The sequence below is a fragment of the Stigmatopora argus genome, chromosome 10, assembly GCF_051989625.1.
Source record: "Stigmatopora argus isolate UIUO_Sarg chromosome 10, RoL_Sarg_1.0, whole genome shotgun sequence".
Classification (NCBI taxonomy): Eukaryota; Metazoa; Chordata; class Actinopteri; order Syngnathiformes; family Syngnathidae; genus Stigmatopora; species Stigmatopora argus.
The window spans coordinates 12,614,057-12,629,329 of record NC_135396.1 but is presented as its reverse complement, the minus strand read 5'-3'; the positions used below and the strand labels follow the sequence as shown (position 1 = coordinate 12,629,329).

The 15,273-nt window shown below is 38.8% G+C and overlaps 2 protein-coding genes across 2 annotated transcripts; both read right to left on the bottom strand.

The window, feature by feature from the left end:
• Window positions 1-505: 505 nt before the first annotated feature.
• Window positions 506-10,198, bottom strand: bace1 (beta-secretase 1). Its single transcript, XM_077611976.1, has 9 exons — window positions 9,419-10,198; window positions 7,510-7,598; window positions 5,829-6,045; window positions 5,401-5,538; window positions 5,176-5,310; window positions 4,980-5,081; window positions 4,260-4,409; window positions 3,042-3,213; window positions 506-2,121 (listed from the first exon to the last, which is right to left on the bottom strand). The coding sequence occupies exons 1-9, from the start codon at window positions 9,728-9,730 to the stop codon at window positions 1,883-1,885; spliced, it is 1,554 nt and encodes a 517-aa protein (XP_077468102.1). The 5' UTR covers window positions 9,731-10,198; the 3' UTR covers window positions 506-1,882.
• A 2,543-nt stretch (window positions 10,199-12,741) lies between these two features.
• On the bottom strand, window positions 12,742-14,313 carry LOC144083674 (T-box transcription factor TBX1-A-like). The gene is made up of 6 exons (XM_077611671.1): window positions 14,292-14,313; window positions 13,623-13,797; window positions 13,446-13,547; window positions 13,164-13,335; window positions 12,917-13,072; window positions 12,742-12,825 (listed from the first exon to the last, which is right to left on the bottom strand). Exons 1-6 carry the CDS (start codon window positions 14,311-14,313, stop codon window positions 12,742-12,744), a joined length of 711 nt encoding a protein of 236 aa, XP_077467797.1.
• Between the last annotated feature and the right edge of the window lie 960 nt (window positions 14,314-15,273).

Sequence of the window (15,273 nt, the reverse complement as noted above, 5' to 3'; positions counted from 1 at the left end):
TATCATAATGTATAATGACAATAAAAGCATTTAATTCAATTCAATTAGGAAAAAATAGTAGAGTTTACTCTTGGTCTCATCCCTCCATAATATTTTGTGGCTGATCCAATCTGACCTTTCTGTTCTTTGTGGTGATGAGCGTCTTTTGTCATTTTGTGGTATGGCCTCTGTATAATTCCCTTCTCTTAGAATTTATCAAAACAGTGGCTTGTGACACTTTGAAGTGTCGCAAACTCACGATCCACTGTTTGACGCTCTTTGACGTGTCACAATCTACTGTTTGTCTTTCATCTTTCCTGGGTAGTATAAAAAATAAAAATAAAAACAGGAATTCTCAACTTTCATTGAAGTAAAGTCAATAAAGTCATTTTACCATTCTGAACTTTACTGTCATAGTCATCTTTTTATCTGAAACCCAAATTCCTTTAGCGTAGAAAAAACCCAATTAATTTTAGGGGTCAGAACTGACCACCAAAAATCAAAGTATACACAGAGATCAAATGTATTTTGGTAAGGATGTCAAAAGACTTTAATTTAAAATATAATGGCTTCCAATATTTATTTAATTTCAAACATTTGCATGTCTGAACTTTGCATATGCTGTGACATACATATCTTGTTCATGTTACATATGTTGTATCGTGTCAAAAAAAAAGTGTACATTAAGGACTTCCTCAGAATAACAGTATACCAGTATAAGACCGATACAGAGCTGGTTTTATGGCCCTTTAAGTCATTCTTTACCTCTGTGATCATGAAAGAAGCCCTACATTTATGTTTTAAAAAGGTAACATTTAATGTATAATATTTACGATGTGCAATAATGCAGTATTTCTTTGTAACAATAACAAAATGTATTTCAGCATAAACTGAAGATTTGTAAAACAATTCTTTATACAATAGACATAATATTACAGTACAATAAGCGACATCAGAAACCGACATGGTGTTCAGTAGTTTCAAGCAAAAAAGATTATAGGGTGATATAATATTACTTTTTTTTAGGCTTAATTTACTTCAACAATTCTTTGGTGGAGATTGCGTAATAGTGTCATTTAATAGATGCTATAATAGTGTTCATTACTTTAATTTGCATTAAAACTATTTGAATACTTTTTACGGCGATACGCGACTGCATACACACGCTTACATGCTCACATTTCATTCCTTTTCATCATTAGCAACTTACATTAGACCTAAAAAAACAAACAAATAAACATCAAACCACACTTAGTTAATCATGCTGTGCCCACGATCTTAATTATGGCTTCATAAACTGTAGACATCCTGTCAATTCATTTTGTGAAAGTGTTATCTTTTTCTCTTAGGTTGCCCATCAAAGACATCTTAAAATACATATGAATTCAAAGCCATACATTTCTATTTTTTCGTATACATATACTTTGGCCCCCTGTTCATCACGTTCGGCTGATCTGCAAAGCAGCTTAGATGAAACTGGAACCATTACGTGTTCTGCACCACCACTTCAGTACAAGTAAAAGGTTGGAGAAATAATTTTTGCATCCACTTTTTTCATCTTCACACTTGTAAGTGGTTCATTTTTTCCATGACTGCATCTCTATCTTTTATGCTTTGCCACAGAAATGAGCCCCCCAGGTTTAAGCAATGGCCGTCTTTTCTTTCAGCATTGCCCTAACACCCAGCAAGTCCATTTCAAAGTATAATAAAAATGGAGGAATCCAGGATTCAAAAGAAAAAGTCAAAAGGTGTATTCATTCATGTATTTACTTCATATCTGCTTCTATTTTCCAGGTTATATTGCTGAAAAATACTTTTACTTTGTATCCTTGTAGAAATGTCATCTTTTTCTTTATTTCAAGTGGACAACTCCATGATTCCCAATGTCCTCCAATTCACTAACTCATTTAAGAAGTGATATGTCATCAGAGAGGTCACCCTGTGGGTGAAGGCAGCGAGCAAAGCGCCACTGGCACACCATGAGACACAAGGGGAGCATGAATAGCGCACAGATACCCGCCATTATGTAGGCAATAGTCATAAGAGTGGACTCGTCCGTTTGGGGGATGTTGTAGCCACAGTCTTCCAGGTCGATACCGTAGAATGGCCCTTCCACAGACGCTGTTCGAAGATTGTCATGGACTGAAAATAGCAGAATGAGGTGTTATTTGATAAGGCAAAAACAATGAAATACTAAAAACGTACAGAACCTGCAAAAACTTCATTTTGGGATTATTTTGTTCTGCTGCATAGCATATAACCTGCTTAACTAGAAGGGAAAAATGTTTGCATGAATCTAGACCAGTGTTTTATAACCGTTTTTGAGCTGCGGCAAACATTTTGCATTGAAAAAATCTCAAGGCACAAAACCTTCCAATTTAAAACAATATTTACAGTCATTTTCATCAACAGGAATCAAAGAAAGCCCCAAAAAGTACTTCAGAATTTATTTTTTCACACCAACTTCATGTTGCTAAAAGTTGAAGTCCATGGAACGCGAACAATTTACAGTTAACGTGGTTTAAAAATACGTAATGTACCGATTTTATTCTATTAATTTTATGACTTTTCTTCCCAACATGACTTCACTCTCCTAATATTATGTAAAAATCAGTTTGGTAGTCACACAGACTTTATGTCGCCAAAAGTTGATACTGATGAAACCAAACAACTTCTGGTTCAAGTTACATAAGAAAATAAGCAACAAAACGATACTAATCTTGTACTATTATGATTTGAATCTTGCAATATTCCAATATAATCTTATTGTTCATATTATTTACATTTTAATTATCTAGCACTACCATTTTTTCTCTCAGAATATTACAATAAAAGACCTTGGCAGGTAATTTTCTGTGGGACACCTGACCATCGCTCACAATGTTTGGGAAACATTGGTCTACATACATGTCACAAGAAAAATATAAATACACTTGTGGTTGATCACAGTTTACTTAAGGTTTTATAAAATTGGTTAGTATCTTATTTTGACCATTACTGTCATTTCAAAAAAAAATATTTTAACCCTTTATTTCCTCATGCCTCCATTTTACCACACTCACCGTGACATGTGCTCACAGCAAAACCAATACGGCTCTTCTCTCGATCAAACACCACGTAGAAACCTTCCATGATAACTGCCCCCATCACTGTACCAGTGCTAGATGGGGACACTGCAAACTTATAGCAGTCTTCCTGAACAGAAGCTACATCCTCAACTGGCCGCAGGTATTGCTGTTTAGAAAGAAAAGTTGATAAATTGTTATTCAAAGGTGAGTTACAAGTGGTCCCTGTAACATGTAGTATCTTATTCATACAATGTTACTTACTCTGGTATGTCATATACCATTTAAGCCAATGAAATGCGAGTTTCCCATCAACCGCCCCTCTTGGTGACATCAGTCATACCTATTAGTTAATGCTGATATAGCGACTTGATACAGATTACACACAAGTCATCACCCCAAACGTAGTTTTAGACACAGATTTTACTAACAAGATGAAGACAAGAACAATATGGAATAGGTACAGTAACTAAAACTGCTTGTCTATTGTTTTCACTATAATCATGATCCCTGTGTTTCCCTCTATCCATGTTTATATGTGTGAATATAACTGATGCCACAATGTTACAGCAACGGAAGCGCTGCCTTGTTTGGCGCCAAACAAACCTAAAAAGTCCGTAGTGTGTACCGTTTGGACTGGTGTGAAAATAAACCAGCGACCTCTGGTGCAGACCAAATAGTCCGACCGCCGGAGAGAAGGTTGCAGTTTGCTTCCAAGCGGACCCCAATGGGGTTCACTTTATATGTGAAAGCGACTGTACAGGTAACCGGACTAAAGCTGAAATCACCCACCTATTAGGCGTCGTTAGGATATTCACGGACGCCGCTGATATAAATATGAGTACGGGTGCTGCAAGTTGGAGTTCCATAATTGTTACCTTCCATATTTTACCGTGTTACTCCGCCCGCACCGTTTTATCTTATGATTGAACATGTTTGCACATGCATAGGTTTGGGTCACAAAATTACAATGTGAAAAGGAACTGCACCCAAAAATGTGTATTTTGGTTCAGACTAAAAAAAGCAAACTATAGCTACTTTCTTGATGTGAATACACCCTTAGATTCTCTTTTAGTCTAAGAATGTGTGATACATAAAGCAGCCGTCTTTAACATGAAGGTTTTAATGCTAGATGTTGTCGTTCCCTTTAGCTTCCAGAGACAAACGTTCAAAAGCTATTTGCGGTGATGTGAGATAGTAATTCTGTATCTTTACCTGAGGCAGGATGGAGATTCTAAAGGACTGGTTACGGTTTTCACTCATCAGATAAAGGGAGATGACTGGGAAGATATGCCACGGTGTAGTGCCCGCCTGCCAACACACTAGTTGTTCACCTAGCCAGAACCCAGCTGGAAACTGTTCTGTCTGAAACACAGCGCAGGAAATAATCATTTAATGTATATTATTGAGTACATTGGAGAGACATGAACAGGAGAGTAAGACACCTGCAAATACTACCTAAATGCCTCCACCAATAACTGGACCTGGCCCCCAAACGCAAAAAATAGCACACTATCATGTGACTGAATGAAAAAGGCATGTACAAATATTTAGCTGGTAACGTTTGTATATTAAAACACTATTAATTTTTAAAAAAATGTTTTAAAGTGGCATGAGAGTTTTATTTCTCAAGCTATTGAGTTGGACCTCCTGGCTTGGTTTTCTGTAAAAGTTGAATTCTCATTAATTTGCTGCTGACTGCATTCAATATGAATATTGAAGATTTTAATTTCAAATCTTTACTCTGATTGGCCGTCGGTGAAGTGGGTGTGTTAATGGGGAGCTTGTGGGCAATGCACGTAAGGACTTTGATACATTGCAGAGACTTGCACCACAATTGTTCTTCAATTATATCAACGAAAAGGGACATTACTGCATGGTACGACATCATAGCCTGACAAATTTCAAAAAATATATATATTACTATGTACTGACTGAGGAAGCTGCTTCAATAGCCTTGACAGCAGCCTGAAAAACTTTTCTGGGCAGTCGAAGGTTGGTAGTGCCACTGTCCACAATGCTCTTATCATAGTTGTACTGAAAAGGATAGAGACATAAAAAATCAGAGTGTTTACAATCAAGAGACATAAAAATACTTTGATGCAACCACATCACACACATTACATCTTACCTCCTTACAGTCCATGTTTAGGTCCTGTCCATTCACCTCAATCCGCACAATAATGACCTCATAGTACCACTCCCTACGGATGGGAGTATACCAAAGCTTGCCCACAAAGAGGGATGTGTCTATGCCTCCAATGATCTACAGGGTAAACATAAAAAAAATGTGTAGGCCATATATCTGATTCTTGCGGTGATCATATTTGTTTTTTTATCAATGTATATATTTTACCATGCTTCCGCCAACCATAGAACTGCCCACGGAGTAGTTTTGGGTAAAGCCGGCGCCACAAAGCTGAAGTGAGAAGAGATTGGGAACAGGCGTCTGGCGAACCAAGGAGTCAAAAAAAGGCTCCAATTTCTCATCAGGCTGAGGAAAGAAATGTGTAAAAAATAACTTGTGAGATTTTAGTCTTTATCTAAATATAATGTAGACTGTACTTTGTAGCATTCTAGTTGTATGTGATTATGGTTATATTGACAAAACAAATATTTTTTTATTACTACACAACACTACTAACTAGAGTCGATAAATTGTTGAATGGTTTGTGTTCCACTTCTCTTAAAAACGCCAAATTAAAAAAATACTACATTTTAATAATTTTTAAATTCTATAGAAATTATGACATTTCTAGCATGTTTTAGGGGAATTATACATACCCGTGCTATATCAGCATAGGCAAGTCCAAGGATTCCTTCCCAGTTGGATCCATTGATGAAAAAACGATCAGACTGGGTGATTGCAGCAATGTTGGCACGGAGCGTGGCATTGGGACCATGAGGAACAGAGACTACATCTGTACCCAACTCGCCTTCCCATCGACCCTGAGTATATGGAACATACACACTCCTCCCAAGGTCACGGTAAGAAGTCGAGCTGTGAATAGTAAATAGAGCTATACAGTTACCCATGTTCATCAAGTGCATGGATTGGATCCTTGGATCCAAGCATCCATTTTTCATACATTTGTTGTTTTTCCAGAAATTGATCTTAGGGTGCTTCTATTGTTCTACTATTTCTGTGTGCTGCCTGCATCATAGGTTTATAATAGATATACATATACAGTGGTACCTCGACATACGATCTTAATCCGTTCCGGGACTGAGATCGTATGTCGAGCTTTTCGTAACTCGAGCGGACGTTTCCCATTGAAATGAACTAAAAACAAATTAATTCGTTCCAACCCTCTGAAAAAACACCAAAACAGGATATTGGATTGAAAAAATGTTTTGTTTCTTCTAATTCGCCATCTATTAACAAAGTAACCCATAACTAGTGGTTTAATATGAATAAAATGTGTTTAATAGAAGTAAAATTAGACGCATTTCGAAGGAGGAAGCGAGAGAGAGAGACGGACAGAGAGAGGGGTGGGGGCATTAATTCGTTCCAACCCTCTGAAAAAACACAGAAAACAGGATATTGGATTGGAAAACATGTTTTATTTCTTCTAATTCGCCATCTATTAACAAAGTAACACATAACTAGTGGTTTAATAGTAATAAAATGTGTTTAATATAACTAAAATTGGGCGGTGTTGTGTGCACGAGTATACTTCATTACCCAGAAAGCCCTCTTTTTGCCCGTGCATGAGCGTTGTGCGTTTCCTGGTCGAAACTCGTCTGAATAAATCGTTCAGGGCTCGTAGATATCTGTTTAGACGAAAGAGATGCGGCAAAAAAAGACAGTGCGCTACAATGATAAAGAGCCTCTCATGTCATGGCCACCTAGCTTGGTCGCATCTCGAAATATTGATCGTATCGCGGGCGAATTATTTATTTCGTTGTACCACGAGCATGTCGTACCACGAGCTGATCGTAGGTCGAGGTACCACTGTATAGTATGGTATAGGAAAGTGTATTACAAAGCACAGTCAAAGGTCAGGGTTGCCAAAACAATTATTTTCTGAGACCCCCAACGCAAAAAAAGAAACAAACAAACAAAAAAACTATCGACTACCAACTTTAAATCTTGTCAAGTAGTTGATAGCATGATTGGAAGAAATAGCCTGGTGTAAGCAACCACTCAGTGGTGCCTATTAAGTGTATAAATTACAACAAGAATGGTTTGTCAATATGTTGGAAAATTAGAGTGGGCGTGGCATTACTATTCCATCCTTGCAGTTAGACTGCTTATTCCATTATGCTTAACTTTTGAACACATAAAAAGTTAATTTATTAAGGATTACATTTTGACAATTCACAGTCAGGGGAAAATTTTTTTGGGATCTGGCGAAATTTATGGCATTTATTTAATTACTTTATCCATTTTAATAACCCACGTGTTAATAAGACAGGTAAATACTACGTAATATTTACTGCTGGTAATTTCTTCTGTACTTACAGCGAGCGATGGTAGTATCTGCCCAGGAAGGGATGAGCAGCTGCTCCAACAGCAAAGTTACTGCTTCCCGTATCCACCAGGATGTTCATCTAGTGAGTAGAAAGAAAAAACGCATATGATTCAAAAGGTTAATATCATACACCAGTCGGCATCAGTCCCTGTATTCTACTGCATTTAAATCCACTCATCATCTGAAACGGCAGTCAAGGTTTGTCCAATAGTATGTGTGTCAGGTTTCCCGTTGCCCGAAATGTCCTTCCCTCCAAAACCCTCTAGTCCTATTGGGTTTCCCATTCAACTCCAAATCGCTTGATTCAGCTCCACCTCAGTCTATAGCACAGTTAGAAAAAAGGTTGCAGGGAGTATCAGCAACAAGGGTATGTTAGTTATTTTGTAAATCATTTTACACCGTTTTCTATATTATACATGTTTTTTTTTTTATCTCACAACCTAATTCTAAAGAGATTTTGCCACGAGAGGCAGCATTTTAATTTCAAGGGAATAAGATGAAGTGAGATAATTCTTTATTGATCCCCATAGGACATATGTCAAAGTGGCAGCCCGGGGGCCAAATCTGGCCCGCCGCATCATTTTGTGTGGCCCGGGAAAGTAAATCATAAGTGCCAACTTTCTGTTTTAGGATCAAATTAAAATGAAGAGTATATATGTATATTAAATTTCCTGATTTTCCCCCTTTTAAATCAATAATTGTAATTTTTTAATCATTTTTTCTGTGTTTTAGTTTAAAAATCATTTTGTAAAATCTAAAAATATATTAAAAAAAAGCTCAAATAAACATCGTTTTAGATCTATAAAAAACTGAATATTCAGGGCTTTTAATCCAGTTCTTTTAATCCATTTATTAAAAAAATCTAAATATTATATCTAAAATGGTCCGGCCCACGTGAAATCAAGTTGGCGTTAAAGCGGCCCACAAACCAACCCGAGTCTGACACCCTTGCCATAGGAGATAATCAGGTGTTGCAGTAGCACAAGCACACAGTCAGATGTACAAAAAAAGAAATGCTATATAAAAATATGTATAGACAAGATATATGCAACTGATATAAGTACAAAGAGAACGTAGTGACTTAGTGATTGAATGATGAATAAATTATCAGAGAAACCACAAACACAAAAATAAATGTAAATGTTCATTCAATCATTCATTCATATTATATGTGTGTGTATGTATGTGTATGAGTGTGTGTGTGTATGTGTGTACGTGTGTGTGTGTACGTGTGTGTGTGTGTGTATGAGTATGAGTGTGTGTATGTGTGTATATGTGTGTGTGTGTATGTGTGTGAATGTGTGTGTATGTATGTACGTGTGTATGTGTGTATGAGTGTGTATGCATATGTACATGTGTGTATGTGTGTGTACGTGTGTATGTGTGTGTGTATGAGTGTGTGTGTATGAGTGTGTGTGTATGTGTGTACGCGTGTATGTGTGTATGAGTGTGTATGTGTGTATGAGTGTGTATGTGTGTAAGTGTGTGTATGTGTGTAAGTGTGTATGTGTGTATGAGTGTGTATGAGTGTGTATGCGTGTGTACGTGTGTGTATGTGTGTATGTGTGTGTGTACGATTGTGTGTATGTGTGTATGAGTGTGTACGTGTGTGTATGTGTGTGTATGTGTGTGTATGTGTGTATGAGTATGAGTGTGTGTATGGGTGTGTGTTTGTTTGCACGGCTCAATCCCAGCTTCTTGTGTGGAGTTTGCATTTTCTCCCCAGGCTTGCGTGGGTTTTCCCTGGGTACTCTGGTTTCCTCCCACATCCCTAAATCCCCGCCTGGTGCCCTCCAAGTTCCATGCACGGCAATGATGTTAGTCTGCATTATCTGGCCCAAATGTCATTGCCTCTCCAACCACGAACCTCACCTTAATGCGGTGTAGGGCACGGCTTACCTTTTGCGGAGGAGAGCCCACCGCCATCTCCACGTAGTACCCTTGTCCAGACTTTCCACGCAGGTTATCGATCATGTCCACGAAGCTGATGCCGCTGGCTGTCACTCCCCTCCGCCGGCGAAGACTCGGCCTCCCTCCGTGGCCGCGCTCAAGCGGGGTTGGCGGTGGTTCGATGCGATTTCCTTGGCTAAGAGGAAGGCGAATCGCTCCGGGCAGGCCCGAGGCGTCCGACTGACCGCCACCGAGGTGACACAATCCCAACCACGCCAGAAACGCTTGTAGCAAGCGCGTTCTCACTCGGGACGACTCCATGTTAGAACACGATGATGGTTATTGCCGTTGAATTTGAGGTCGTATTTAGGGTGACACAAGAACGCGCGGAGGAGGCGATCGTGCTAAAATGACCGCTAAATCCATGTCATAGTTCGCTGTGCTTTCGATGCATTTACCAATTATGAAAATGTTGACAGAGAGATTATCTCCACGCGCTGTTGAAATATGCATCAAATTGCGAACAGCATCTTGAGGCAACCGTCAGTGTGACGGAGAAATCCGGGGCAGCAACAAATCGAAGGCCTGTTGCGTCGGACGACCGAAGGTAGCAATCAAAAAGGAGGATGGCATGCGGGTTGACGCATTCGCATCAGCATCCGCGACCCATACCGAGTCGTTCATCTTTTTCACCTCTTTCCAGTCACCTCCCTATTTTCCTCCATCCGCCCTGCTGGCTGCTGCATCTTTAGCATCGACAGCCCAACATCACTTACCAAGAGAAGAAGGGCAACGACTTCCGGCGAACATTTTCGAAATAAAATCCATTTTCAAAATAAAAGCGACGTACTACACCGAAATTAAATTGGGACCAAAAGCAGAATGGAAAACAATGTTTTGTTTCATTGAAGAATACACAAAGGTGGTCCGGTGAGCAGGTGGTTAGCACAATGGCCTCACAGGTCTGAGATTGAGTGCTCAATTCCAGGTTCGGACCTTCCTGTGTGGGGTTTGCAAGTTCTCCGCGGGCTTGCGTGGGTTTTCTCTAGGTTCACTGGTTTCTTTACACATCCCAAAAACAGTGAACTCTCTCCATTGTCCATAGTTGTGAATTTGAGTGTAAATGGTTGTCTGTCTTCTTGTGCCCTGCAATTGGCTGGCCACAAATTCAGCTTGTCCCCTGCCTCGTGCCCATAGTGGGCTGGGTTTTGGCTCCAGCACCCTGCAACCTTTGTAAGAATAGGCGGTACAAGAAATAAATGGCTGCAGTGGATCTTAAATGCAGCCTGTATTCAGTTGTAGTTCTCATCTTTAACTCTAGATGTAACTAGTCATTAAACAGTGCCCCTCATTGCTCAAATTAGCTGTAATAGGCCCCCGCAACCCCCGCGACTATTTTAAGATTAAGCAGTTCATAAAATGATTAGAAAATACAGTAAAAATACATCTTGTATAAACACCTGGTTTACAAAGTGAGTCATTATGCAATTTACAAATTCTCACATGGTATAATAGTGCAGTCATAAACTCCACCATTGACAGGGATTGTTTTTTAACCCATTTAAATGTGTGGTTTCATTTAAAATGGTAAAAGGAAGAATAAAGTATATACAAATATTTGTTCTCAGTTGTAAAAAAAGTATACTGTTTGAACCCCAATACATAGAAGTAAAAGATTATTATATCCTGAAATTTGTTATGAATTTAAGGGATGTACTAATAATGAATGTGTGATGATTGACAACTTGTCAAATAAAAAAAAGAAACTAACGACAAAATAGTTTCCCTCATTTATTAGCCTTTATAATATCACTTTATGTCCATATTAAGCAGAAGAAAAATCAGCTTGTTTTCGTTGGGGTTACCGTAATTAAGTTTCGGGCTTTCGGTGCAAACAAAGCATTGAAAACTCTGACAATGTTGGCATCCTCCACAATACATTAAAATAAAAAATAATAAGCACCAACACCACTAAAAGACAAAGCTTTCTTCTTTGGGCTCATAATGTGAAAAAAGAAGGATAAAAAACCAAACATCCTCCCAGTGTGTAAACTTAGAAAATCATAATCCACCAGCTAAGCAGAAACACTAAAGGGTGGATGAAGAACAGTTGGTCCGAGTCGATCTGGCACATTCCCAGTAAGAAGGTGATGGATTGAGGAAGGAATCTGTTGTTCCGAAAGCAATGTCTACACTGTTGCTTTCTACCACTGCATTTGTGAAGTGGCAAAACTGTCCACTCTGCTCCATCAGCTGTGAAACGTCCTGAGCTGAAAAATAAATGATCATATGCAGAATGGTAATATTAAATATGGATTTAAGTTGAATATAGATTATGCATCAATGCACTCACTGGTTGTTTCTTTTACATCGCTTTTCCTGACTGGTTTTGTGACATTGTGCTCAAGCCTGTCCTCCGGTGGGTGCCACACTGCGATAGGCTTAGAAATGTCCTTCCTGTGTTGCCAAAACATTGAACTTGTTAATGAGACTGTACTCTGAATCAGTGGTGGTCCGTGCATTTTCTCGTAGCGCCTTCAACGGATAAAATCCACTTCCTAGCAGCATTTAATGATTAAATACAAATACTGGAGCTTTTCAGACATTACAACCGGGCCGGGGGTGATTTTCCCGGGAAAAGACAGCAATGAACGTCAATGGCGTAGCGGCAAACATTGCCCTAAAATGGGGTAAAATCCAGCCGAAAACAGCATTTATTGATTAAATACAAATACTGGAGCTTTTTAGACATCAGAACCGGGCCCGGAGTATAATTTCCCCAGGAAAAAGGGGTCCTGTCGTATTTCTGGCATAGTCCGTCTTGAAAATGGCTTTAAATCAACACAAAAATAAATTTGCTTGTGCAGCTTGCTCCAGCTACAGTTTGGTAGCTCTGGCTAATCACTAGCAATCATAGTTGGTGAAAGCGATGACGTATCCCTACGCCTGCGAGAAGGCAATGACGTATCCCTACGCCTGCGACAAGGCATTGTGGTGTTGCCAACTCGAAATCTGATTGGTTAAAGCAACAGTCTTATCGATGCTTGTTTAATGCAGCAGAGCCTGCAGAACTGATTGTGAAGGCCTTGAGGCAGATTTTTGACCCTGGCAACAAATAATGGCTGAAATGTGATTGGTTAAATGCTTCAATATGAAAACACATCTGGAAGCAGTGCAACCAGGGGGAAAAGCAATGAAAGGAAGCTAACAGACAATTTGGAATTATTTAATAAGTATTGATGGCCAAAATATAATATATGATTCAGATATTTCTTGGGCCAGCAGAGAAGGCCTTGAAGGCTCTGACGGTCAGCCACTGCTCTGAATTAATTTTACAGTGCTACTAACCAATTCTGTGCCTCTGTTGTTCTGAAGCCCTTAGCAAAAGGATTGCTGGCTATCTTCAGCTGAGTGATCTGGCAGAAATGGAGAATAGAATTTCCAGAAAGAGAAGACAAAGAAACATGACATAATATTTGATTCAAGGCAAATTGTTGGTTTTCCTACCCTGTGGTTTTGATAGGCGGTGACGGCCATGAAGCGTGTCTCAGGAAAGGAGAAGGAGTTAAAGTTTCTGTGGGCATTTAAATGGCTGTTGTGTGCTGTATCCACATACACTACGTGGAATCGTGGCTGGTAGCGATGCATGGAATTCAATATCATCTAGCGAGTAAAAGGAGAAAATGACCTTGAAAATTGAACTTGTCTCATTTGAATGCAAGATTGAACTTTCTAAACAATGACACAAACACACATGTCCATTGTCATCAAGCAGGTTGTTGGTCAATTTGAGAGTGTCAAAGGACACAGTCTGCTTCATCCATTGGCCTCCACGAGCTGGTGAGTCCGGATGAAAATGCATTCGGCTTGGAGCCGCGATATCTGCTCGACCGGCCACCAACCAAGATGAGCTGTGAAATGCATATCTGACACATATACCCACACATTATAATCTAACTCACGTGAATTTGCAAAGGGCCAGACTCAATTTGTTCTTCTCAGACTCCATGTAGAATATTTTTAACATGAGGTTTACCTGTATCTTTTATCGTCTACAGGAATAAAGTCCATGAGTAGAACATATTCAGCAGCAGGATCCATTCCTGAAATTCGTACCTGGAATGTTGGAAACATCCGCCTGCAATTTTAGATCAGAAAAGAGATTACAAGGGATTTCAAATAGAAGCAAAAAGTGCAAGCATATATCTGTTACCTTCCGGCCTTGGTGACAATCATTTCGGTGCCGAGTTGATCAAACTCCTGCCAAAGTGAATGCATTTCCAGCTCAACCCTGACCTGATTGACTGGCGGGGCCTTAACATTGGATAATAATAGACCATTTGTGCAACAGCTTGAAGATAATTTACAGCCCGGAGAAAGTGGCAAACCTGAAGGGACAAATAAAATATGACAATTATTATTGGATTGGACTGGATTGGATAACTTTATTCATCCCGCCGTATTCGGGAAATTTCGTTGTCACAGTAGCAAGATGGTGAGGATGCAAAAATAGGAAAGGCATTTTAGACATAAATTGATAGGTAATAAGTAAGTTAATAAATAAATACATGAATAAATATACAAATAAATAAGCGTGTTGCTGAAATATATATATATACACACATACATACATACATAATATGTATGTATGTATATATATACATATATATATATATATATATATATATATATATATATATATATACATACATACTACATACATACACATACATATATATAAGCACATATATACATACATACACATACATATATATAAGCACATATATACATACATACACATACATATATATAATCACATATATGCATATATACACAGATGTACATGCATGCATCACATCAATATCCGATTTGTTCGACTTACCATTCCTTGCCCGTAAAGACATTTTTGTGAAGATTTACGTTAGTATTGTGTAAATTCTTCCCTACAGTCTCAATTTGTTTTTGTTTTTCTGGTTACACTTCGTTTCCTTACATTAAGATCAACAGGCTGTCAAAAGAAAAGCTTGGAAAAAATAGTAATTCCCTCTCAAATCCAGGGCCACAAATGCACATCCCAGCACATATGAGAGAATGGTGGCTGTTTCAAGAGTGCAAGGAGGCTTTATACATCCTGTGACTCTCGCTGGGGACCACAGTGCCTTCCTCATCCATTATAATACACATAATGCCACTGACAAGCAGCAGTCACAGCTGCTAACAGGCATGTAGCCCCAAGACCTGTCTCTATTGGACTGCAAATCAAAGACACACATTTTCATGGTGCACACAATCATGCACCTTAAAACACAAGGTAAATACTATTTAATTTGGAACAATGCCCAGATGTTGGCCAGAAGCACAACATTGACTTTCAAACTAGCTCCTACTAGTTAATTAGTGAGGACAGATGGCAGAAAATAAATGGGCGCTGTTCTTCCTTGGGAATTTTCCTCAAAGTTAAGTTTCATTAACGGGCTGATTCTAAAGCCACTAATTTGTTATAATTCAGTGAAATGAATAGCAGTCGCAGTTTGGATCACGTATTTTTTTCTTCTTGCAATGTGCATGTGCACACGAGACTATGATTTGCTAGTGTTGAAGGTTTTATGCCTGCGGGGTGATTTACCTAATAAAGAACATACCTAAATTTGTCAGTTGACCAGGTCACATTGAAGATTAATCAGGTCATTAATCACAGCTCACAGCTTTGTGACCAACAATGAGACTATCTGCTTGGCCTTGGAGAGCAAAAAAGAACATAATGTTGCATTCCTGAAAATGTAATCATGGTAGAAATTATGGGACTGTACTATATGCTGTGTGTGGTACAAAAGAAATTTATGGATGGCTGTTTTTGTTCTTTG

Bases quoted from the DNA above. Each gene is read 5' to 3' on its own strand.
- bace1 (XM_077611976.1), bottom strand. From the start codon at position 9,730: ATGGAGTCGTCCCGAGTGAGAACGCGCTTGCTACAAGCGTTTCTGGCG. The intron at 7,599-9,418 runs GTAAGCCGTGCC...TCTACTCACTAG, and splicing joins TGGGCTCTCCTCCGCAAAAG to ATGAACATCCTGGTGGATAC. The intron at 4,410-4,979 runs GTCAGTACATAG...GCTGTGTTTCAG, and splicing joins CTATTGAAGCAGCTTCCTCA to ACAGAACAGTTTCCAGCTGG.
- LOC144083674 (XM_077611671.1), bottom strand. From the start codon at position 14,313: ATGTCTTTACGGGCAAGGAATG. The intron at 13,548-13,622 runs GTAACAGATATA...CTAAAATTGCAG, and splicing joins ATTGTCACCAAGGCCGGAAG to GCGGATGTTTCCAACATTCC. The intron at 13,073-13,163 runs GTGTGTTTGTGT...TTTACTCGCTAG, and splicing joins TGCTTGATGACAATGGACAT to ATGATATTGAATTCCATGCA.